At 39.8% G+C, this 24,918-nt stretch overlaps 1 protein-coding gene across 2 annotated transcripts in view; it reads left to right on the top strand.

Moving 5' to 3' along the window:
• The window catches only part of SH3RF3 (SH3 domain containing ring finger 3), a 571,324-nt gene that overhangs the window by 297,241 nt on the left and 249,165 nt on the right, over nucleotides 1-24,918 (top strand). For both annotated transcript variants that reach the window (XM_020965168.2, XM_020965166.2), the window contains exon 2: nucleotides 11,709-11,984. In XM_020965168.2, coding sequence (XP_020820827.1) covers nucleotides 11,709-11,984 — 276 coding nt within the window. The remainder of the gene's footprint in view (nucleotides 1-11,708; nucleotides 11,985-24,918) is intronic.

The following is a 24,918-nucleotide window of genomic DNA, read 5'->3' as shown; positions in this document are numbered from 1 at the left end:
ACCAAAGTTGGAATTGCTTGGGTAAGGAGGCCCTTTTGAAATTTGATCAAGGTTAAATTTAGAATAGATAAGAGGAATTAGTGCTTCACATTGCAGATACCACCTGTATGAAATTCATTCTCTCCACACCCCTTTCTCCACTAGAGGTGGTACAGACAGAAAATATAAATTAATTCCGAAATAGCCTGAACATATGTATAAATGAAAGAGCCATAAATGTCTAGTGAGAGAAACTATAATATTTGTATTCTTAATGATGACCTTAGGGAAGATAAACATTGTCATCTTCCATGAGGGGCTCTTTTAGAAATGTATAGAGGTGATTAAAAGTTATGGTCTAGACTAGTGTTTGTTGTCGTTCAATCATCTCTGACTCTTGACCCTGAAATAGTATTTGTATTGAGGGAGCCCTGAATTTGAATCCCGCTGCAGACACTTACTGGCTGTGTTCCCCTAAGTGAGTCATTGCCTCAGTTTCCTCATCTGTAAAATTAGGGGTTGAACCTGATGACTTCTAAGGCCAACTTTAAGGTGATATTTCCAGATTGGAAATTTTTGTGTTCATAAAAAGTCCCTGAGAAGAGAGCCATACTCAGACCCAGAAAGTCCTCTCTGGCCAAAGGGGTTTAATCCCCAAAAGTAAGGGGAGATGCTTTGCTTCCCTACCTTAAAAATGTGTTTAAAATATCTTGAAGGAATTTGCATCAATTGACTTGGTGTATTTTTTTTTAACCATAAGGCAAAGAAAATAAGACATAGAATAAAAAAGATTATTTTGAAATTCAATTATATCTGCTTGTAATTATTTATATTTATATTCAAAGTACATTTATACAGATAGGGAAAATCATTATAAGTTATATTAAAATTATAAAGAAAATTGCATCTGTTGATGCCTACTTCTTCTAGTGTTAATTCTCTCTATCCCCTTTCCAGATTTCATAAATGACATTCCATAGCAATGAAAACCTAGATCTCAGTGTGCCATTCCAGTAGGGTGTTCAATACCCTGCTTACACACTGCTCACAGCCTAGACAGTGGCTCTCACTGTCGAGCAGACCTGGCATAGTTTGCAATACTGTATAATGAAAAAGCATTTGTCATAGGGCGGCTGCCTGGCTTACTAAAAGCAGGGCATCTCACCAATCAGAAAGCAGGAAGGGAGCTGCTGTGTATTATCACCCTTCTCTCAAAGGAATAGAACATGAAGCATAGAGTAAGATTTGTGTTATACATCTGAGTAATGAGGCATGAAATTGACATTATAAGTTTTAATTATTATTAATGCCTTGCAGTGGCTGTTGGTGTTTAATTATACAGTGGCCATCCCAGATGTACTTTCCCCCTCTTTTTTTTTCCTCTTTTATTTTTTTTCTCTTTGTTGGCTCGATTCTTGATGTAATGCATGCTCCATGGTGATATTTGAAAATAGAGAGTTAATTCAACAGGAAAAAAATCAGGGTATAAGTAAAGTTACCTTTGTAATCTTATTTCATTGGCATTTTTCTCCTCCAGATTCACCATGCCACAGTCAAACTGTCTAGTTGTTGTTTGTTCTTTACTCTTGAAGAGAACCAATGACATCCAGAGAAGGATGTTTTGACTTGCAATTGATTTAGATTTAAGTGAAGCAGAAGAAATGTACAAACTCATCAGCCTCACTTTCTCCAAAACTGCCCAGTTATCACATGTATGTCCCTACTTTATACCTTTGCTACCATTGTTGCCTCATCCAATGTTTTTCACACAGAATTGACATTTAAGGGGTACTGAATTAATATTTCCACTATTAGGAGGAGAGAATATTCTAGGGAAGAGCTCATGTTCAGCATGATTAAGCTAGTTTTAGACTCCTTCTATTTGGAGGGGAGTCAGGGGAGATCCGGACCAGTGATATCATTTGTATAAAGAACTCATAGATAGGAAATCCTTTACCAAAACCGATCTTCAACTTACCTGCAAGTTTATAGTCCTAGAGAATCTAGTTGCAATCTAGAGACAAGAAAGGGTCTCAGTTGTGGCCATATATGAAGAAAGGTTTTTGCAACTTTAGCTTAGAAACTCAGAAAATAGAGGCAGCCAATAGAGCCAAGTTGCTCTAAGCTCTGGGTTCCACTTTGTAGGGTACCTTGGATGTTCAGCAAAGAGTCCTTTAAGGTGGAAATGAAGGTAGAACTATTTCTGGTGTTCAGTTATAGCAAACTGTTGAGGTCTCTTTACTGAACATCCAAGATGGCCAGATGGTAAAGCTGTAGTAGTTCATACTCAACCTGCACTCTAACTCAGGGACAGACAGCAAGTATATGTCAGGGGTGGGTGGGGCTTGGACCCGAGTTCTTGTGACTCCCCATCTGGCTCTCTACTGCATTGGCTGCCTCTTTTTATAAGTTTCTAAGCCAAAGTTGCAAAAACCTTTCTTCATACACTATTATTCACCTGTCTTAAGGTCTAGTTGATGGGGAAACCTTTAGTTAATAATCGCAGCATACTTTGAAAATGACTTGATAGAAGCATCCTGCCTTTCAAGGCTCAGAAATCCCAAAGTACACAGCACCACATGTTTGGAAGAGAAACTCTGAGCTATATGTGTGGGTGTGTGTTATCATTTATTTAGAGTTTTTAAACACATTTCACAGTTTCTTCCTTGGTATTCAGCTGGGCCCTTGGTAAAGAATGATCCCTGAATTAGCCTTAGATTTTTTTTTATTTCTTCTCTCCTCCAGGAATGTCTTGAAAGTCTCTCCATTGAGTCACTTATTCTTGCTGAGACTTTCCTGAGACCTAACTTCTATAGCTTCCGTCGATGTCTCATCTCTTTTCTTTTCTCCTTAAGCCTCCAGGTAAACCCCAGACGATGAATACTTGGCAAATATGTCATTGGGGCCAGTGGTGGTATTGCTGGATTTAGTCCCAAAACTGCATACCAGGGAGCATGACTTGCCTGCCTTTTGAGGGCTTCCAGTTCTAACCTCAGTCACAAGTTCAGACTGTGGTTTGTGCAGATGCTTAATGTGTTCCTGCTGGAAATGAGCTGCTAGCTGCATGTTGGTGGTCATGCTACCCTGGCTTCTGTCTGGTCATAGGAAATTCTGGCCCCTTCTCACAGTGACTCTTCCTCCTAAGTCAACCAGCACCAGCATTATCCCTAGAACAGGGCTTGTCTTACCTCTCTATCTCATGCTTACAACATCCATGTAACGCATTGCCTCCACAGAGAGCATTTTCCATACTGGAATGTGTCCTTCTGTATCGGGCTTCTCCTCGTAATATCCAAAGCAGGTACATTCAGGGAAATCTGGTGTTACATTACGTGAAAGTGGATGGTTGGTACATTTGCCTTTTGCCTAGAGGGAATAGGCTTCAAAAGAAGACTATTATCTCAATTTCCCCTCAAGTTCCTGCCAGTAGCAGTGATGTAAATTTGTTTGACTTTCGCTGCAAATGAAAGTGTTGGTGAACATTTCCACTGCTTAGTACAGACAACCACAGAGGTCTCTTTTCTGAGCAACCCATGTGCCCTACAAAGTAGAAGCCAAAGCTCAGGGCATTTTGTAATGTCCAGATGGTCAAGGTTGTTCATGTTCAATGTGTACCATAACCCAGTCACCACTAGCTGTCTCACATAATGTAATCTATTCATTCCACCTATACTTAGCAAATACTTTCTGTGTAAGGTACTGTGGTAGTTATAGTATGAGATGCAAAATGTCTAAGAGGAACCTGCAGTTTAGCAGATGAGATAAAATGACTGGGGAGGTAGGGGAAAGGGAAAGGAATATGAATTTAGTGAGCACCTGCTATGTGTCAGGCACTGTGCTAAGCACTTTACAAATATGATCTTATTTGATCCTCATAACAATCCATGACACTCTGAGGAAACTGAGGCAGAGAGCAATTAAGTGACTTGTCCAGAATCACACAGCTAATTAAGTATCTGAGGCTGGATTTGAACTTAGGTCTGCCTGACTCCAGGTCTAGCACTCTATCAGCTGTGCCATTCAACTGCCTCAAATAACACAGGACAAGTATAACACAAGGTTGTGAAAATTCATAAGAGTGGGATCAAGGAAAGCTTTATGGAGGAGAAGTCATTTGGACTTCAAAACTATACAAATAAGAGATTTTAAGATATCTGCAAGCCTCCTCTGCCATGAAAGTAGTCAGTTAGCCAAAAAGCTTTTATTAAGTACCTCCAATGTGCCTAGCACTCTGCTAAACGTTGGAGATGCTTCCCTCCAAAAGGGCAAAAAACGGCCCCTGCTGTCAAGGTGTTCACAGTCCAACTGGGGAGATGATATGCAAACAACTAGATTCAAGTAAGATACAGACAGCGTAGATTGGGAATAACCTCAGAGGGAAAGGCACCAAGATTAAGGAGAATTGGGAAAGGCTTGAAAAGGTGGGATTTTAACTGAGACTTGAGGGAAGCCAGGGAGGGTGAGATGAGTAGGGAGAGTTCTAGGCATGAGAGACCTTTATTGATCATGGGAGTAACAGAATAGGAAAAAGTATTCATATCCTGATACTACAGAGTTTATAGTATCACAGATACTAAAAATATTCTATTATTTATAGTTATATATGTATATGTGTGTATATATACATATATATTTAAATATAAACATATGTACGAGGATGTCTGTATAGAAATTTAGAAAATGTGCAAAGGAATAGGTAACATAAAAAGGCAAAATGAATTTAGTGTAATTTAAACTTGCATTGTTGAGACAGTGTGCTACAGTAGAAAGAGACCAGACCTGGATTGGTCATAGCACCTGAGTTCAAATCCTGCCACTGTCACTTGTCGGCTGTGTGACATCAGTCAAGTCACTTAACATCTTCATTTTACATTTTTTAAATATGGAGATTGGAGTAGATGAGCTCTAAGATCCATTTCTACTCTTAAACTCTGATTAGATCAATTAGTCTCAAATGATTATAAAACTCTCATAGAAGACACACACACACACACAACACACACACATACATATATGTGGTATAGGTGCCATATCTGCTTTTGAGCATGTGTCCTGGTCATTTGGAAGAGAAAGATAAGTTGTTTGTCCATAACAGAATTAATTAGATTTTACCCTCATTCAAGGTAAGCCTTGAACTTCCTGTTTTTCACAAAGTAGGTTTTGAAGTATCTGCCAGTGTAAAATATAGTAAAGAAGGCAGGGGGGATATTTTGTGTGTGTGTAAAGCCAAGCACTTCAAGTGAGGAAAGTTATAGTCAGGGTGGGATCATTGTCTAAGCATGCAGGTAGGTCATAAAAATCAGAGATAAATAAAGATATATGCCCAAAGTACATATTGAAGTACTTTGGAGTTGTTCTTATAGTCTTATGTCTCTTGAAGTGCCTCAGCTAGTGTTGAATTAATCAATCACCAAGCATTCATTAATTGATTACTGGATGTACGGGTTGTTCAGGGAGAACTAGCAGCTCTGGTATGAGGGGCAACTGAGCCCTTTTCAGGGCATCTATCTTTGGTGTCTACCTTTCACCCAATTCTCACCTGCGGCCTCAAGAAGCGATAGCATGTGCGATGGCCACACTCCAGTAAAACTGTCTCAGCAGACGGACTAAACAAAGTTGAGGGTAACCAACAGGCCTCAAACCCATCCATGAGTTAGGGGGGTGTCTACCCCAAGCATGTGAAGACTTCCCCTGGTAGAACGAGCAAATGAGAAAAATTTGTTCCAAGGGCCATAAGGGTAGCTGAAGCAGGCACCGTGGAGCATTTATGAGCTTGGTCAGACATCAGAGATGCCAGGGTCATCCACTGCATCCCAGGCCATTGCCAGTCATCTTGATTTTTGTCCTGCCACTGAACTTTGATGACTCTGAAAGAGAGGGAGGCTGACAACTTTGTGCAGCTCTGCCTCACTTAAATCTGGTTCATGTACAAGTCAAGACATCACCCATGATATCATGGTCCTCTTAAAAAACAGAGGAGAATGACAACTGTGTACTTGGTACTGTACTGAGCCCTATAGATACAGATGAAATTGAAACAGTCTGCCCTCAAGGAGCTTATATTCTAAAGGGAAGGAGAAGAGTGAAACAACATACACATGTGAGTGTATAAATAATATATACAAAGTGAATCCAAGATAGAAAAGTATGTTAATCATTTCCTGTGATCTGTAGTCAAATCACCTTTGCCATATGATGTTAACTTTGTCTTCCTAGGTGACATGTGATTTTATGGAAGTAAGTAGCCTGGCTTCTGCTAGCTATATAGATTTTTTCTTTTTCCTTTTCTTTTCTTTCGCACAGCTCCAGCTTATTAATAAGCAAGGCTGAATGGCTCTTATTGGTGACAGTGGAATCTCTTTGATGCTCTGAAGCTAATAACTTCATATCCTTTCCAGACATGTCTTAGTTATTGAAATGGATAAAATATCTCTTACACTAGTGCTTGAGAACTTTGGCCTATTTAAAAAAAATGTGCAGTACTTACAGTACAAAGCTTTCCAGGGTGAGGATTATTGGAAACAAACTATTTCTTATTGTATTTTTTTTCCCCTTTGCATCCTGTAATGAAAAATCCTCCGGTGTTACTACTTAATTGCTTAGTGGCGGCTATTTGTCAATTTGCCAGCAGGTTCCATCTTAACTGATGTCGTTTGACTCCACTGCAACATAAATGTCGAGTAATTGAATTGCCAACATATCATTAAGCCCTCTACAAAGAGTTTTTCAGTGTATAAGTGCTTCAGGCTTTTGTGTCAGTATTGATTGATTCAGATACTAAAGAAATCTTTGGCAAAAGCAGACCTAGTGAGAAAATGTGGCTTCAGCTGGGAGAAATTGTTGGGCATTGGCCCCGTGGCAGCAAGTTCGACCGTTTTTGTTTAGTTTTCTTTAGTGAAATAGACTTGAATTTTGGAAAGTGTTTAGGTGAGTGGGTGTTAATTTTAGGAGTAGAAAGAGCAAGTAACATTACTTAATCTGTTTCTAAGGGGAAAAAAAAAACATCCTTAGAGCAACTTTGATTAGGAAACGAATATGGGATTTGGGAATAAAAAGAAGAGAGACTTACACCTCACAGAGCCAGACAATGGCAAGAGGCTGGGCAATGCAGTGGAAAGAACATTGTATTTGGAGCTAGAGAACCTGCTTTCATATTTCACTGCTTTTATCCTCTAGCTTTGGGACCTTGAACTTAATTTCTCCCACTATAAAATGAAGATGTTGGATTGGATGACCTCTAGGCATCTTCCAGCTCTAAAGATGATCCTAAAAGAGTCCTCTTTGTAGGGCTGCTAGGTTGTACAGTGGATAGAGTATTGGATCTGGAAGATCCGAGTTCAAATTTGGCCTCATACACTTAACAGCTGTGTGACCCTGGGCAAGTCACTTAACCTTGTTTGTTTCAGTTCCCTCGACTGTAAAATGAGCTGGAGAAAGACATGGCAAAGCACTCCAGTATCTTTGCCAAGAAAATCCGATATGGGGTCACAAAGAGTCAGAAATGACTGAAACGACTGAACAGCAACAGCAAAGTTGAGGCAACAGGTGGCACATGAAATTTCGGTCAGGGATCAACTAATCTGTTGGGCACACAAGTAAGACTCAGCAGTGACTAGAGCAACTCAAAACCCCTGTCCTGAGTCAGATGCAAAAAGTGCTTTATTATCATTAAAAGGTCAAAGTGTCTTGACTTTGTTGGTTAGAAGCTGGTGAGAAGGAAGAAAAAGCCTGTTCGGGCCATTTAGTTTCACCAGACTCCATGACTACAGACAACCTTCTAAAGCCTAATGAGTCACCTTACAAATATATATAGTCAAGAAGGAGAAAGTGGATGAATCAGTACAAAGCCTTCACCTTGATGGTTCAAACACTGAAGAGCATGTCTAGGTGGCCAGTAGCACCTTGACAGATGAATAACGGTGGATTTTTTTTTCATTTAGTTTAATTTAGTTTAGTTTCTCATTTTTAAAATAATGGGAGGGGCAGCTAGGTGGCTCAGTGGATAGTCAGGAGGACCTGAGTTCAAATCCGGTCCCAGACACATAACACTTACTAGCTGTGTGACCCTAGGCAAGTCACTTAACCCCATTGCCTAGCCCAAAAAAGGGGAAAAAAGTGTAAAAAATTAAAATAAAATAATGGGAGGTGGGGTGAAGAGTAAATGATCTGAGCACTGAGCTAGGATCTAAGATTTAAAATTGGAAGAGATTTTAAAGATAAGCTGGTCCAGGGCAGTTAGGTGGCACAGTGGATAGAGCACTGACCTTTGAGTCAGGAGGACCTGAATTCAAAATCCAGTGTCTGTTACTTACTAGCTGTGTGACCCTGTCCAAGTCACTTAATCCTGATTGGCTCCAAAAGAGAGAGAGAGAGAGAGAGAGAGAGATAAACTGGTCCACCTCTCTCCTTTTATATGTAAGGTATTCCTCCCTTCATATGTAAATAGTTTGCAGCAAGGAGCAGAAAAATAATTCACATGTAGAAAAATTGGTGAAATCCACATGTAAAGAAACTGTTTTTCAGAGAAAATGTTGAGAGAGAGGGTAGGTGAACCAAATAGAGAAGTGCCCCTCACGTAAATGTACTGAGAGGGCCTTTTAGAAGGCAGAGAAATGACTGGAGTTGCAGGGCATTTTGGTACCTCATCTTGTTTTATGTGATGGTTTTTATTAAATCAGTTGCTTGTTTGAAGACTTTGGGAAGATTAAGAAATATTGGCCATAATAGAAAGGTGGATTTTGTGAATTTTACCTGATAAGGTAAAGATGAGTCACTGACCTCCAGGGGGCTAAATACAGCAATTAGTAAGCCAGAAGCAAGAGTGAGGGTCACGCTGTCCTTGGGCTACATACAGATGAGAAACTGAAGCCAAGAGAAATGGATTAGATCAGTGGTCTCCACTCCCCCTGCGGGGGAAGGTGGCATTATTCCAGTGGAGCAGGTGGTCTGATCCTAAGGCACAGGTGATAGATGAATCGGAGGGTGGAAAGATAGGGCAAATCCCATCCTCTCTGGCTCTCCTCACTCCCCTCTTCAGGACAAGCTCTCTACCTTGCCCCTTCTATTTCTGGTGTTAGCTCTTAGGGGCTATTATAAACTGAACTACCCACTACTCACCACAACAGTTAGTACCACTGGGGGAAAAAATGATCCCTTTCCCTCCCCTGGCCCTTAGGTCACCCCAGGCCCTTGGTAGGAGCCACTCTGAGTTGTAACTTAGGGATTGGCAACTTAGAGCCTTGACCTCCCAATTTTCATTTTGTTTGTCAATAAATCACGTAGAATAAGCAGACAGGAAAAATGATATTCTGGATCACAGGCAGTGTATCATCTTTTCCTTCAAAAGTGCCCACTTCCAAAACAAACAAACAAACAAAACCAAAGGGACAGCTAGGTGTCACAGTGAATATAGCACCAGCCCTGGATTCAGGAGGACCTAAGCCCAAATCCTACCTCAGACACATAACACTTTCTAGCAGTGTGACCCCATTGCCTAGCCAAAACAAAAGTACCCACTTCCAAAGTTTCCTACGACTATTGAGGGTGCTGCCATCCTTCCCTGTTTCCACATCTTCATTGTCATAATGGACTTCTCACTTTTCCCTAGCGTACATCTGCATGTGCAAATTATTAGGTCATCAGTTGCCAAAACTCCCCATTTTTTATCTCCACATCTGCCCCTCACACTGCTACATCTAGTCCAGGCCCTCATCACCTGTCACTTGAACTATTGCAATAACCTTCTAATTGGTCTCCCAGCCTCAAGTCTCCCCCCAGTTCAATCCATCTTCCACCCATTGGCCAAAGTGGTTTTCCTAAAATGCAGATCTGACTATGTCACATCTCCTTCCTACTTAATAAACTCTAGCGGCTCACTATTGGCTCTAGGATCAAATTATTTCATCACTATCTTGTCTTTTTTTAACTTTTTTTGGTTGTTTTCTAGTGTACATAATTATTAATACAGTATTATATGTATACATTTATATTTATAAATGAGTAATTTTTCACAAATTGGGGTTGCATACTCAAAATGTTTTACTGCTAGGGATGTAATATTAGTATTAGGTGATTTCTAAGTTCCCCTCTAGGGAGGCAGCTAGGTGACACAGTGTTGGGTCTGGAATCATGAAGACTTGAGTTCAGATGTAGCCTCAGATGCTTACTAGCTCTGTGACCTCTGTTGCCCATTCTTTGTATGCTACCATTTTCTCAACTCTAAGACAGGGAAAATAATGACACTGGCATTATAAGATTATTGTGAGGATCAAATAAGATAATATTTGTAAAGTACTTAAAAGAGTGACTGGCACATAGTAGATCAATCAATAAACATTTATTAAGCACCTACTATATGCCTGGCTCTGTGCTAAACTTTGGGAATACAAAAAAGAGGCAAATGATAATCCCTGCCCTCAAGGAGCTTACAGTCTAGTGGGGGACACAACAGACAAATGAGCTACATGAAGGATGAATAGGAAATAATTAACAGAGGAAAGGCATTAGAATTAAGGGGGAGGGGTTTGGAAAGGCTTCTGGTAGAAGATAGAGTTTTAGTTGGGACTTTAAAGAAGCCAGGGAAGCCACTGGGTGGAGATGAGTAAGGAGAGCCTTCCAGGCATGGGACACAACCAGAGAAAGTTCCCAGAGCAGAAAGATGGAGTGTCTTGTTTGTCGAAAAGCCAGGAGCTGGTGTCACGGGACTGAAGAATATATGAGGTAAAGATGTAAGAAGCCTAGAAAGGTACAATGGTTCTAGATCATGAAGGATTTTAAATGCCAGACAGATCATTTTGGATTTGATCCTGTTGGTGCTAGAGATCCACTGGAATTTAGTAAGTAGGTGGGTGGCATGGTTAGACCTGAACTTCAGCAAAATCACTTTAGTGGATAATGGAGAATGGATTAGAGTGGGAAGATACTTGAGGTAGGCCGACCCCCCCAGTAGGCTATTGCAATAATCTGGTGAAGTTATGAAGTCCTTCACCAGACTGGTGGCAAGGTTAGTAGAGAGAGAGGGTGTGTGTGTGTGTGTGTATTTTGGGGAGATGTTAGAGAGGTAAAGTGTACTGGCCTTAGCAACAGATTGGATAAGGGGAGAGGGAGATAGGAGTTGAAAATGACTCCTAGATTGTGAGCCTAAGGGACTAGGAGGATGGTGGTGCCCTCCACAGTAATAGGGAAGGTAGGAGCAAGGAGGGTTAAGGGTGAATGATAATGAGCTCTGTTTTGGACAGGTTGAATTTAGTTTGTCTACTGGACATCCAGATTGAGATGTCTGAAAGGCAGTTGGAGATTCGAGATGGGAGGTGAGTAGAGTTTGGGTCAGGATAAGAAGATTTGAGGATTGTTAATGTAGAGATGGTAATTAAATCCATAGGAGCTGATGAGATTGGCAATAGATACTTGTTTCCTATCCTCCCCTTCTAGTTCTAAATCTGTTTCCTCTAATCTTGTAGTCCAACCCTCTTATTTTAAAGATAAGGAAACTGAGGCCCCAGGACACAAGGTTACAAAGATAATAAGCAGCAGAGGAAGAATTTGAAGCAAAGTCCTTGGACTCCAAATCTTGTTCTGTATTGGCCACACCACGCTGCTTCTTCCTCTGAGCACTTAAGAGCTTTAGAATACTATGTCTTTCCGCAGCCAACCTCTCACATTCTGTGCTATGATGACAAGTCAACATGAGGGGTCCTAATAATTCACTGTTTGCTTTCTTTTGGTTTTAGAATATTTCCCAACTTCCTTGTGGCAAAGCCCTCTATAGCTATGAGGGGAAAGAACCTGGTGATCTCAAGTTTAACAAGGGAGACATCATCATCCTTCGTCGAAAGGTGGATGAGAACTGGTACCATGGGGAACTCAATGGAAACCATGGCTTCTTCCCTGCCAGCTATATTCAGTGCATCAAGCCCTTACCACAAGCCCCACCCCAGGGCAAAGCACTTTATGACTTTGAGATAAAGGATAAAGATCAGGACAAGGACTGTTTAACTTTCACCAAGGTAAAGTGAAACATCGCATGTCTTAAATCATTCTCATTTGAGGCTTTTGTGAACCTACCCTCTCTCCTCCATTTAAGGTTCCCTCTAATAACTTGATTCCCTGTTAGACTAAGAACAGAGAGCAAGTTTCATTGCTCAGAGTGGACACAGAGGAAAAGGTCAATATGTTTTTCTGAAGTATCAGTGGGGCAACTAGGTGGTGCAGTGGATAGAGCACTAGGCCTGAAGTCAGGAAGATCTGAGTTCAATATTGACCTCAGACATTAGCTGTGTGACCCTGAGCAAAGTCACTTAACCCCTGTTTGCCTCAGTTGTTCATCTGTAAAATGGGAACATAGGAAACAAAGGAAAATGGCAAACCACTTCAGTATTTTTACCAAGAATACCCCAAGGACAAAGTCCATGGGTTCATGTTGGACATAACCGAACAACAACAACAACAAAAGACAAAGTATCATTTAGTCTTCTGAAATAGAGGATTTGTTAAAGGCAGACTTCCTGTTTGGAAAAAGCTCATTTGGCTCTCAGGGGAGTGAGGTTTTTTGTTTGTTTTTGTTTTTGTTGTTGTTTTTCTTTTCTTTCTTTCTTTTTTTAAATATATTCTGACAGCCTAAAATCAGTCTTACCCTGGTTACCATTAACCCAAAGACAAGAGGCAAAATGCAAAAACATTTACTGGGAGCCATTTGAGCTGCCTGGGAAACCATTCTTGGCCTGAGGAATGACCAGTATTTAAAAGAAGAAACAGGGATAGGGACAAGGAAATGAACTGGACCTATGATTTTACCAGAATAGGGAATACTCTTGGGTGGGAACTCCTTCAGCCAGTGCAGATCATTTCTTTCTCTGTAACTTATTGTCTTTGAGAGTTTTTTAGATTGCTAAGAATTCAACTGACTTGCTTCTAGGATTCAGGGCTAGCTCTCTGTATGTTTCACCATGTTACAAAAGGAAACTAGATTTTTTTTTTCCCATTAGTTCCTAGGACCATCGATTTAGAGCAAGGAAGGATCTAAAAGGTCCTCTAGTCCAATCTCTCCATTTTACAGGTGAGGAAACTGAATCCCACAGAAAGAGGTGACATATCCAGGAATCCAGGTCCTCTGCTTCCAAACTCTGTTCTTTTTCTAATGCACCACTGATTTTCCTTTATGAGCCCCATCTTTTGGAGAACTAGAGAAAATGGCTAGCTTAATACAATTGGAATTCCTAATTAATGGCATTAAATGTTTCTTTTTCACAATTTTCCACTCTCTTTTCCTTTTGGCTCTCTTCTTCCTCACTGTTCTCAAGACCTTATGGCCTATGATCTAGCTTTGGTCTAAGATCCCATGTTCGTACACCTGCTCTACTATGACCCCATATGTTGTGAACTGTGCACTTATTTTCTCTCATATAGAATCTAAAGAACTTATAATGCAGCCATGCTCTTGACCCAATCAAAGGAAATGAATGATTTCTACTGTTTCCTGAAGTGCTTTATACTTTAGGTACTGGCAAGCAATTGTTAGACCTTTTTCTCTTAGCTAAGCTGATCTGCTTTTCTGTTATAGACCTTGTCTCAGCTACAGGGGCAGTTCCTTTAGACCATCCATGAAATTTCAGAGGGTGCCATTTTCTCCTGCCCTAGAACAAGAGTCCCAGTTTGGGGCAGTTTTCATCTATAGTTCCTCTTAGATGAAAGTAAGAACATTAGATGACGTCAGACGTCGACAGTATATGGGACTATTTTAAGGCAGAAGGAAATGGTCTTAGCACTATCATCCCTCACTTCCTTGCCTTCCATTAGTCTATCTTTAAAATTCCCCTTAATGTTTACATTGTTCTCAACCCTGTCTCCCATTTGCGTCTTTCCTAGTTCCCCAGAGCTCAGCACTCAGATAGCTGTTTTAGCTCCCCTGGTTCTGTCATGGCTAACCCATCCTCTCCTGACTGCTATTTATGTCTTGTTCCATTGTTCAGCGTGACAGTGAATAATCTATTTTCCACAGGGGATTCAACTCTGTATTTTCTTATTTCTTTTGTTCAAGGTGTTCTGATGCTAATTTCAACTGTCACCTGCTTGATGAAGCTTCCTTGGAAGCCAGGATCTAGGCCCCTCTGCTGCTGCTTTGTCCAATGAATGGCCAGAGGGGCAGACTGCCAGAGACATGATTTGTTGGACAGACAGAGCACCAGCCTTGTTCGGTTTTTTTGCCAAATGAAGTTTGACCTTTCTCTCTGGAGGAAAACCTCCTGGAGACTGAAGGCCTCTGTCCTATGATTTGTGACAAAACTCAGTGCCTTTAACACCCCCTTCACACGTCCTGTTGACTCCGTGCCCAGATGTGAAACCACACAAGCCTTTTGTCCAATGCTACTTGAAGTTCCTCTAACTTTAAAGAGATCCAGAGAGGTATATACAAGGTCATCTATGCTGAGCCATTTGGCTCGGCCAATGTTTCTCCCCTTCTTGAAGTTGGAGTGACCTCAACAAACCATATCCATTGATCCTAGGATATAGGGCTTGAAAATATGTTACTAGTCAAGTCCAGGACTCTGTCCCCCCTCATCTCATAGATGAGAAAACTGAGGCCCAAGGAAATTAAATTACTTGCTCAAGGTCACATAACAAATCAGTAATAAGTATGAATTTAAAAACCCACTTTTTCTGGCTCCATATCCTTCCTCATTTAACAATATCACCAGGCACCTCAGTAAAGTGTCTGTCCACTTTGGATCCTCTTAAAGCAAAAGGCCTCAGCAGTATCCTACCCTCCTAGGAAATGTTACCTAATCATTTAGTATCACAAGAATTTGCTTGGCTCACTTTGTGAAAGGAATCCCACCTAGTTCTTTTGGTCTTTTAAAGAAAATATTTCCGGGATAGTGGGGGAAAAGAGCTTTTTGATATTTCTAAGCTTATTTTTAGGTCAGTCATGACCACTAGAGGACAATTTCACTGTTTCAAACTTTGATTATCCAGCCATCATAATAACTCTTACTCTTAACCTCATGTCTTTCCAAACAAATCAAATTATAAGCCTAAAGATTTCCTAATAACTGAATATGCCCCAATTAGACTCTTCTTCAACCCACACTTCCCACCATCTCATTCAGTCTGTTGATGAACATAGGCTTTAGTTAAGTTGGCATAATATTCCTGCAATGCTAGTCTTCCATTCATTCAACAAACATTACATGAATACTGTGTACAGAGAGAGCACTGTGTCATGCACTAGAAGAAATGAAATGTTTAAATAAAACATGTTGCTTGCCTTCAGGGAGTTCACAGTCTTAGTTAGAAGATGAGTCATAAATACAGTGTCATGCAAGGTATCCCAAAAGTCAGTGTAGTTTTAAGGTATTAAAGCTTAAATTGATCAAGCTTTATTAAATACTCTTGGCATTCCCTGTATATCATGTTGCATAAGTGCGTTAGAGAGTTAGAATATAAAGAAGAGGAGGGTCCTTACTAACGAGGCTCATGCTGTAATATCACCCTTGTTCACACTAATTAAGCAAACATAATAATAATTATAATGATGATGATGATGATGATGATAACAACAATAATAGCTAGGTCTTTGTGACTCCAAGTCTATAACACTACAGCCACATTTCCTCCCTTGATGATTTTGATTTGTATTATAGGTCCAATTTTTTGGGGGGAATTTTGGCATTATCCCAGCTGTTGGGGTCATATCTTGCTGCTTTGGAGAAAATAGGCAGGTGTTTAGTTCATGGAGGCAAAAGCTGAAATAAGGAAGTTTTTAATTAAAATTGCTTATAGGGTTACTGGTGAACTTGGGAAATGAATGAACAGAGGGAGTCTTAGAGTAATCCCAAAATCTTCAAGTGACTTTTCAATAATCATCGTTCCTATCCAGACCACAGTTTATTTCCTCTCTCTTTGATGTTTATTTCTATCATCTGGCCCCATCACAGAATCTCATAATGAGAAGGGATATCACCTGCCATCTGGTTTTCTGTGTACTTGAGAAAGAGTGCCCTTCAGAGCATCCCCATAAATGGTAACCTGCATGCTTGAAGACCTTTAGTCCTCTGTTGGAAAACTAATTATTAAGAAATTGAGGAGTTTTCAAGCCAGATATCCAACCTAATTTGCTTTTTTGCAGATTAGTGAGACTCAAAACTGTTTGGCTGTTTCAGAAGAGTAGTCATTGATGGTTTAATGTGAACTTGGGAGGTCTCCAATGGAGTGCCCCAGAGATTTCTACCCATTGTTTTCTGGGGCCAAGCAAACAAAGTCTGATATAACTTCCATAATTCTTTAAATTCTCCTAGACAGCATACCGTATCCACTGCCACACATCTTTTCAGTAGACTAAGGTTTTTGTTGGTGGTGGTGATGGTGGTAGTGGTCCTTCTCTTCTTTCATTCTGTAAGAGGACCAGTGACATCACAAGGGTAGTGTCTTGATTTGCATTTGAATTGGATTTAAGTGAGGTAGAGCTATGCAAAGTAATCTGCCTTACTCTCTCCACTATAGTCATATGCTAAGGTAGATCAGTGAATGAAGTACTGAGTCTACAGTCAGAAAGACTCATCTCCATGAGGTCAAATCTGGCCACAGACACTTATTAGCTATTTGACCCAAGGAAATTCAACCCTGTTTACTTCAGTGTCCTCATCTGTAAAATAAGCTGGAGAAGGAAAGGATAAACTACAGCAGTGTTTTTGCCAAGAAAACCCAAATGGGGTCCTGAAGAGGCAGACATGACTGAAACAATTGAACAACAATAAATCATCCCTCATTCCTTCACCCCATACTCATATGGACTGATATCTATATTCTTCATCATCATGATTGCCTTCCTTTTGACAGTCTTCAGTTTATCAATATCTTTCTTAAAATTTCCCCTTTGACAGGTCTAATTATCAGGAATGCTTTCCTAACATCTAGCTTAAATCTGCCTTTCTGAAGCTTTTTTAAAAAAATATTTATTTAATTTTTAATTTATGGACTAAAACAAGCATTTCCATAACATAGTATAATTAAAAACTGAAGCTTTCTCAAATGACTCCTTGTTCCACCATCTAAGACTAGGTCTAATCCATCTTCTATGTGGCAGGCTTTCAAATTCTTAAAAAACAGCTATCAAGTTTTCTCTAAGTCTGCATATCCTGGGTTCTTTCATTTGATCTTCATGTGGAAGGGTCTGCATTCCCCTTACTAATGCAGTCACACTCCAGCTTGTCAACGTCCTTCCTAAAATGTGTTACCCAGAGCTGAACATGATACTACTCCAGATGTTGTGTGAGCAGGGCAGAGTCTGGGTTAATTGGAAGTTATCTTATATGTCCTATAGGGATTACTAGTTTTCAAAGAATTTGGATAAACAAATAAGATACCCCAAGCTTGCTTGAGCTTCAATTCTAACATCCTGGCATTCCTCAGGGGCCACTGGAATTCCCTAACCAATATGACTAATCACGTGGTTGCTTTCACATGAGACTTTAAAGGATGACAAATGGTATACCGCATTTCCCTGCAGCTTGTGTCATGTGGTGAAACAACAGGTCTATTTAAGCAGCTGCTGGGACTGTGGCCAGATGCTGTTTCTCCCCTGGACCAATACGCATTCCCCAGGGTTATCACAGGTCTAGTCACTCAGAGCCTTAGTAAGAGAACAGAAGTTTGTCCAAGCTTCATGCTTCAGCTATTCCAGGATGCCTCGGTCTCAACATTGGGTTGAATATCTGCTCCTTCCCAATTTATGAATCAGCATGTTGGAATATGCTCAGATTTGGAAGGTAGGCAACTGGGGCTCATCCTCATGCTGTTTCCGTTTTCTTGAACTAAAGTAAAATTAAACCAGGAAAGCTAGTCTAATTATTGTACTCCCAGGACAAGAATCTCCATCCTCATTCCATGTTCTAAAATGATCAGTTCAGTTTGTCCTGTTTCACTTTAGAGAAAAAAATGCTAGACTTCATTAGAAGACTTGGATTCAAATCCTAATTCTTCATTTTAATAATTATGGAACTTCAAGTGAGTCACTTTTTCTCTGTTTCCTTATCTGTAAATAGGGATAATATTTGTACTATCTTCTTCCTTAAACTGTTGTGAGGAAAATACTTTATAAACCCTTGAGAACAATATGGTTGGTTGGTTGTCCTTCATTCTTGAAGTGACATTGCTATGTGGGGGTCGAGGTACAGTGTATCCAGCTGTGGTTGAGAACCATATACATCAAAACTAAACATAGCCTAGCTGAGAGGCATAGTGGATAGAGTCAGGAAGCCTTGGATTCAAGTGCTGCTACCAACATGTACTTTGTGAGGCCAAGAATTAATCTCTCAGTGCCCCCCGGAAACTCTTTAAAACTAGGTTTCTTAATTTTGTGTGTGTGTGTGAGTGTGTGTGTGTGTGTGTGTGTGTGTGTGTGTGTATGAAGGATCCTACTGGCAATCTATGAACCTATGAAACCTATGAACCCCTTTTCAGAATAATATTTTTAAGTGCCTAAAATATATATTTTAGGATTATGAGGGAATCTAATTATATTGAAATACCATTATCAAAATACTTTTTAAAAAAATCACTAACCCTCCTGAAATCTATCCACACACCCATAGATCCCATGTTAAGAACCTCTGCTCTGACTATAATTTACAGAGCAGTCTTAATCTGCATTGTTAGAGGGTGTGCTCATTAAGAATTGCTTATACCAGTGAACCAGGTGTGGTTAAAAGAAACAAACAAATAAACAAGTCCTAGCTAACGTCTTCTTGGTTCCATTTATAACATTCTTCCATGCTCATCTTTGTGACTTGGTCTTAAAATGACTATGGGCCATGTCTTAGGGAAACATATAAGCTGTCTTGAAGAGTCATCATGGCCTTCCTGAAATTGTAATGGGCAGCCTCAGGAAATAGTATTCCCCCCACCCCAGCTGAGGGGCTTTAAGCAAAAGATGGATAATCACTTGTTAGGTGTGTTCTAGAGGGGATTCTTTTTAATTTTTTTCCAATTACATGTAAAAACAACTTTTTTTACATTTATTTCATAAAATTTTGGGTTCCAAATTCTAACCCTCCTCTACTCCCTCCTTGGAAGGCAAGCAATTTGATATAGGTTATATATGTGCGGTCCTGAAAAGCACATTTCAATATTAGTCATGTTGTGAAAGAAAACACAGACCAATAAAAAAAAAAGTATGCTTCAATCTGCATTCAGACTCTATCAATTCTTTCTCTGGGGATGGATAACATTTTTCATCATAAGGCCTTTTGAATTGTCTTGGATCATTGTATTGTTGAGAATAGCTGTCATTCACAGTTGATCATGGTACAATATTGCTGGTACCGTGTATGATGTTCTGGTTCTGCTCACTTCACTTTGCATCAGTTCATGGAAGTTTTTCTGAAACCATCCTGCTCATCATTTCTTATAGCACAATAGTATTCCATCACTATCATATACCACAACTTGTTTATCCATTCCCCAACTGATGGGCATGCTCCTTAGAGGGGATTCTTGTTCATATAAAGGTTGGACTCAGTGCTGTCTAAGATTTCTTCCAACTCTGAGATTCTATTTATAATCGTCCCAATTATGGGAAGAAAAATAATGAGGAAGAGAGGAATTTTCCCAAGCATTAAAGTCTTTCATGATCTCCTTGGGGATGAAATCGAGAAATGTGTTCAGAAATGATAGCAAAATTAAATGGATTCAAGAATGATTGGTGGACCCAAAGAATTGTCTAGGGAAGAAGGGAAAAGGACTAGTCCTGGATGAGTAATTAAGGTCCTCAGAAAGGCTATGCAAGGTGGAGTTATGAAGAATAATTTTTAGAGTTAGGGGAGGGAAAGGCAAAGAGAGGGAGTATAGAAGGGATATCTGGGGAGCAGAACAAGGTTCTTGGTTCAAAAATGAAGAAAAGGTAGTTCAAAGTAATTCCATATGCGGAACTTAGGGATTCTATCAAGTCAGAACTTGTATAGTTACTTAAGTAGTTGTGATTTAAAATGAAGGCTGTTCCTAGAATCCAGACAGAAAAGAAGTGTTTCTTGAGGTCTATTGGCCAATGGAGCTGAGAAAAGTAACAGCGGTCTTGGACTAGGGGTGGAAATAAGAGTGAACCTGCAAAAAAAAGGAACAAATGAGTTAGCCAGTTTGCAGGATGGAATGGAGTGTCTGGGAGAGAGATTTAAGTTATGCTTTAAGCCTGAAGCCTATGCCAAGCCGTGTTGAGTAACATGAGACTGAATGCCTGTAACTTACCTAATTTGTATATAGTTTGTAACCCCAAGACTCCCTTGTCCTGCCATAAAATTTTCCTGTACTTTTAACACCTGACCAGGCAGGCATATTCTAAGGACAAAGACTATCTCTTATAGTTTTATACACACACACACACACACACACACACACACACACACACACACACCACACACACACACACACATTTTTCCCCGCTTAGGGCCTAGAAGAGGATTTTGCACATACTAGGCACTCAATAAATATTTGTTGAATTAGTGTCCAAGAGTGATTCCTCTGGTGAAGGTATAACTTGAGAGAAAGAAAAGGATGGGAATTCCAGAAGTACAGTCTTTGGCAGAGAAATTCCTCTGATCCCCTGGGTGGTTGTAGCAGAAAGTTACCTAAGCAACAGTGAAAAAACACCAGCAGAGCTTTGTCTTTGGCGCTGCCTTGAGAGTGCCTTTTTTCATACAGATACCTGCCTGAAATCCTTCATGCTACAGGAAATCATCTCAAATCTAGGAGAGTCACTGCCCTTTTAAGTAACACACTCAACAAATGATCATGTAAAGCATCTGTTGTTTATTAAAAATATAAGAAGAAAGCCTTTTGAGAGTAGAAAAAAGAGTGTTCATCTGAAGTGCAGCTAAGGTCCAAGGTAACAACTTTTGAGTCCCAGGAGGGCAGAGGCTAGTAACTATGGTATTTCACCAACATGATTCCTGTCATATTGTGGTTACCCAATGAGTATTAAAGGATTAGCAACAAATGTGTTTAACAACAGTAGAGTTTATGAACATCAAGAGCTTAGAGAAATTCAATTTGTTTTGGCAAATTAGAAAGGTAAGATTAAACTATTCAAGCTATGGAAAAAGTGGTTGAAACTGATCATCTTTCTCCCTTGCCTCCCTCCCCTGCCATTTTAAACTAGTTGAATGATTGATGAGGTAGAAGACTGTTTAATTGATGAGCGTTAGAGCATCATCATCAATTAAATAAACACTTTGTTGAGCATGTACAATGCCCTGAGTATTAAGGATACAAAGAAATATATAAGCCAATTCATAGTAGTTCTTTTTGTGGTGGCAAAGAACTGGCAATTAAGGATATGCCTATCAGTTGAGAATAGCTGAATAAGTTTTGCTATATCGACATAATGGAATGCTATTATGCTGTAAGAAATTACGAAGACATGCTATCAGAGAAAACTGGGAAGACGTATTGAACTAATGCATAGTGATGTGAGTAGAACAGGAAGAACAAGTTATACAATAAGAATAACATTGTAATGACAAATAATTTTAAAAGGTTTAAGAACTTTGATCAGTGAGTGCAGTAATCAACCGTGATTCCTTATGATATATGCCTAATGATATAAGCTACCCATCTCCTAACAGTGAGGTGATGGGCTCAGCGCACACGCAAGCACACACACACACACACACACACACACACACACACACACACACACATTTTACATGGCTGGTGCAATAATTAATTTTGCTTGACTATCTATATATTTGTTATAGGGTTGTTATCTCTTTCTTTTTTAATATTGGGAAAAGAGTAGCAAGGAGAATAAGTAGACTGCTGTTAAATGAAAAATAAAATAAGTTTAAAAGAAAGAAATATTCAAGCTCAAGGCCTTGACCTCAGGGAGATTACCATTTAGTTATTGTTTTGAGGGAGGGACAAGACTTTTCAAAATGAAAAATACAAGGCACTATATAAATGCCAAATGAATGGAGACAATAAGGACTGTAGAATTTCAGGAAAGAGAGAAATCAATATGAGATAAGTGCCTGGGCAAGGGTGTAAGTGCCACTGACTAATTCTGAGACCTTGGGCAAGTCACTTAATCTCATCTATTTAGAGGTAATAGCTGAAGCTCTGAGAGGGTATGAGATTAGAAAAGGACAAATGTAGGGGAAAAAAAACCCAAAACTAAACTTTGTTCCACATTTAGAGGTGAGAGGAGAGGGTTGACTTAGCAAAGAGTAAGAAATGATCAGAAATAATAGATACCATTTACATAACACTTTAAGTCTAAAAAGAATACCCCATGGTATAGGTACTCTCTAGATACTATTTTACAGATGAGGATTCTGAGAGTCAGAGATAAAGAAGAGAGCCTCAGTTTCCTCTTCTGTAAAATGAGCTTAGAGAAGGGAGTGGCAAACTCTCTAGTATCTTTGCCAAGAAAACCCCAAATGGGGTCATGAAGAGTCAGATACAACCAAATAATAATAGAAAAAGAAGGAATATAATTCATTTCAATAAATATTTATTAAGTGGCTACTAAGTGTCAGGCATCCTGCTAAGTGCTAGGGAAATTTAAAAAAAAAAAAGGCAAAAGACCGTCCCTACCCTCAAAGAGCTTATAATCTAATGCAGGAGACAACGTGCAAACAAATTATACAAAGCAATCTATATATGAGATAAATAGGAAGTAATTTGCAGAGGAAAGGTACTGGAATTAAGAGGGATAGCTCAGAGAATGGCTGGTGACCTGGTTTAACTGGAGAAAAGTGACATAAAATAAGGCTGGAAAGCTTCAGGGAGAGAGGAGTGGCAGATTGTAGTATGCTTTGCCAGGTAAAAATTGTTTATATTTTATCCTAGCGGCAATGGAAAACCTTAAGCGGGAAAATGACATGCTCAGACCTTTGTTTTAGGAGTAACTAACAAGTCAGCCTTACAAAATCAAGGCAAGCAACACCCAGGAACAACGGGTCTTAAGGACAGGTAGTTTGAAGAGCAGAGGCAGCAGGGAAGAAACAGAATAAGAGCTTCTGTGGAAAAAGTGAGGGAAAAGGAGTTTATATTATGACTCAGCAGAGTAACCAAACTTAAAAAAAGATCCTGAAATCTTATAGCATGTTCTACAAAGCAGTAAATGCATCCTATTCAGCTCAGGATTTTTTTTTTAAATCAAAGCAAACAAAAATGCTACTCTAGATCCTGTTTCAGGGGGTTTTTTTTGTCCATATTTGTGATATTTTATCAGTGGGGAATACCTGGTTTGAAAACCGCCTTTGCCTGGCAGAGTTCTGGTCTGGATCTGACAGTCTTCCAGAGATGCCTGGGAGCCATGGGAGGCTGTAACTGCAAGCTAATGTTCATTTTTTAAAAATTTATTTGTTTGTTTATTTACTGGTGAGGCAATGGGGTTAAGTGACTTGCCCAAGGTCACACAGCTAGTAAGTGTTATGTGTCTGAAGGAGGATTTGAACTCAGGTTCTCCTAAATCCAGGTCCGGTGCTCTATCCACTGCGCCACCTAGCTGCCCCTAAGCAGAGACAGAGCTTGAACCCAGGTCTTCCTGAATCCAAGGCCAGTCTTCTGTCTCATGTGTCACACTTCCTTTAGGACTTCATTCAAAGTACGACACAGTTGGTGAGACCCGAAGGTGCCCCAAAACCTTCATGAAAACCAGTCTTGTGACTCTATAGTTGTGGTGTTGTTGTTGCTGAGTTGCATTGGACTCTTCATGACCCCATTTGGGCTTTTCTTGGCAAAGATGCTGGAGTGGTTTGTCATTTCCTTCTCCAGCTCATTTTATAGATGAGGAAACTGAGGCAAACAAGGTTGAATGACTTGCCCAGGATCACACACCTAGTAGTCCAAGGCCAGATTTGAACTCTAGAAGAAGAGTCTTCTTGATTTCAGGCCTGAAACCACCTACCTTATGTAATAATTATGGTTGATATTTCTATAGTGCTTTAAAATTTGTGAAAAAATTGTCATGTGTTATTTCAGTTGAACCTCACACTAATCCTATGAGGTATACAGTATAAAAATTATACCCATTTTACAGATAAAGTAACTAAGATTCAATGAAGTCAAATGACGCACCTCAGGCCAAATAACTAGTGCACGTGGGAGCAGAGGGAGAGAGTTTTAGCTCAGTTGAACCCAGATTTCCTGACTCCAAGTCTAGTTTTCCATCTTCTATGGGCACAGGAAGAACATACAGTCTCAGAGTAATGACAAAATCCATTTTTCTTCTCTTGTCCCTAAATCTGGGGTAGTCAACTTCAGTGACGCAGGAGCTGATTCTGTACAGACACTGGACAATATGTCCCTACTCATTAACTTGTCTCTCTTTAAGCAGCCCCTACTTCCCCACCTCCCACCCTTAGCCCCCAGAAAGCCTCTACTTTTGAGTGCCTAAAATCATGAGCCCCTCCTCTATCCTACCCAGGACCTAGTTGGGGCTACTGTATTACCAATTTTAAATACCTGAGGCATCCAGGCCCCTAACCCATACAAGCTTTTGCTTGGTCTTGGACCAGAGTATCAGATATCTCTGATCAAATGAAAACATGTCAACTAGGTTAGGGCAATTCTAATGACCTCTTATTTCCATAAATCGCTTAGATTGAGCATCCCTATTATGGCCACCTATCTATGCTGTCCTTTTCTGTGTTCTTTAGGTTACTTGGGTCTATTGCAATGCTAGAATTTGAGACTATTTTTTAATATTCTACCTGGCATATTTCTTTTTCATTAAGGTGAGTTTTTCCCTACAAAGCCTAGAGTTTGAAAGTCTAACTGTACACCCAAATCCATCCATCCATACATGTGTGTGTATATACACACATATATATACATATGTGTGTGTATATATACATATGTGTGTATGTATGCATGTGTTTGTATATACGCACACTCCTTAGGGAAACTCAGAAGGGGAGGCAAGATAGGATCTACAATTACAGGTGA

Source organism: Phascolarctos cinereus, unplaced genomic scaffold (genome assembly GCF_003287225.1).
Source record: "Phascolarctos cinereus isolate Bilbo 61053 unplaced genomic scaffold, phaCin_HiC Scaffold_7;HRSCAF=346, whole genome shotgun sequence".
Classification (NCBI taxonomy): Eukaryota; Metazoa; Chordata; class Mammalia; order Diprotodontia; family Phascolarctidae; genus Phascolarctos; species Phascolarctos cinereus.
The sequence above is the reverse complement of the archived record's forward strand: the minus strand, read 5'-3'. Positions and strand labels throughout refer to the sequence as shown.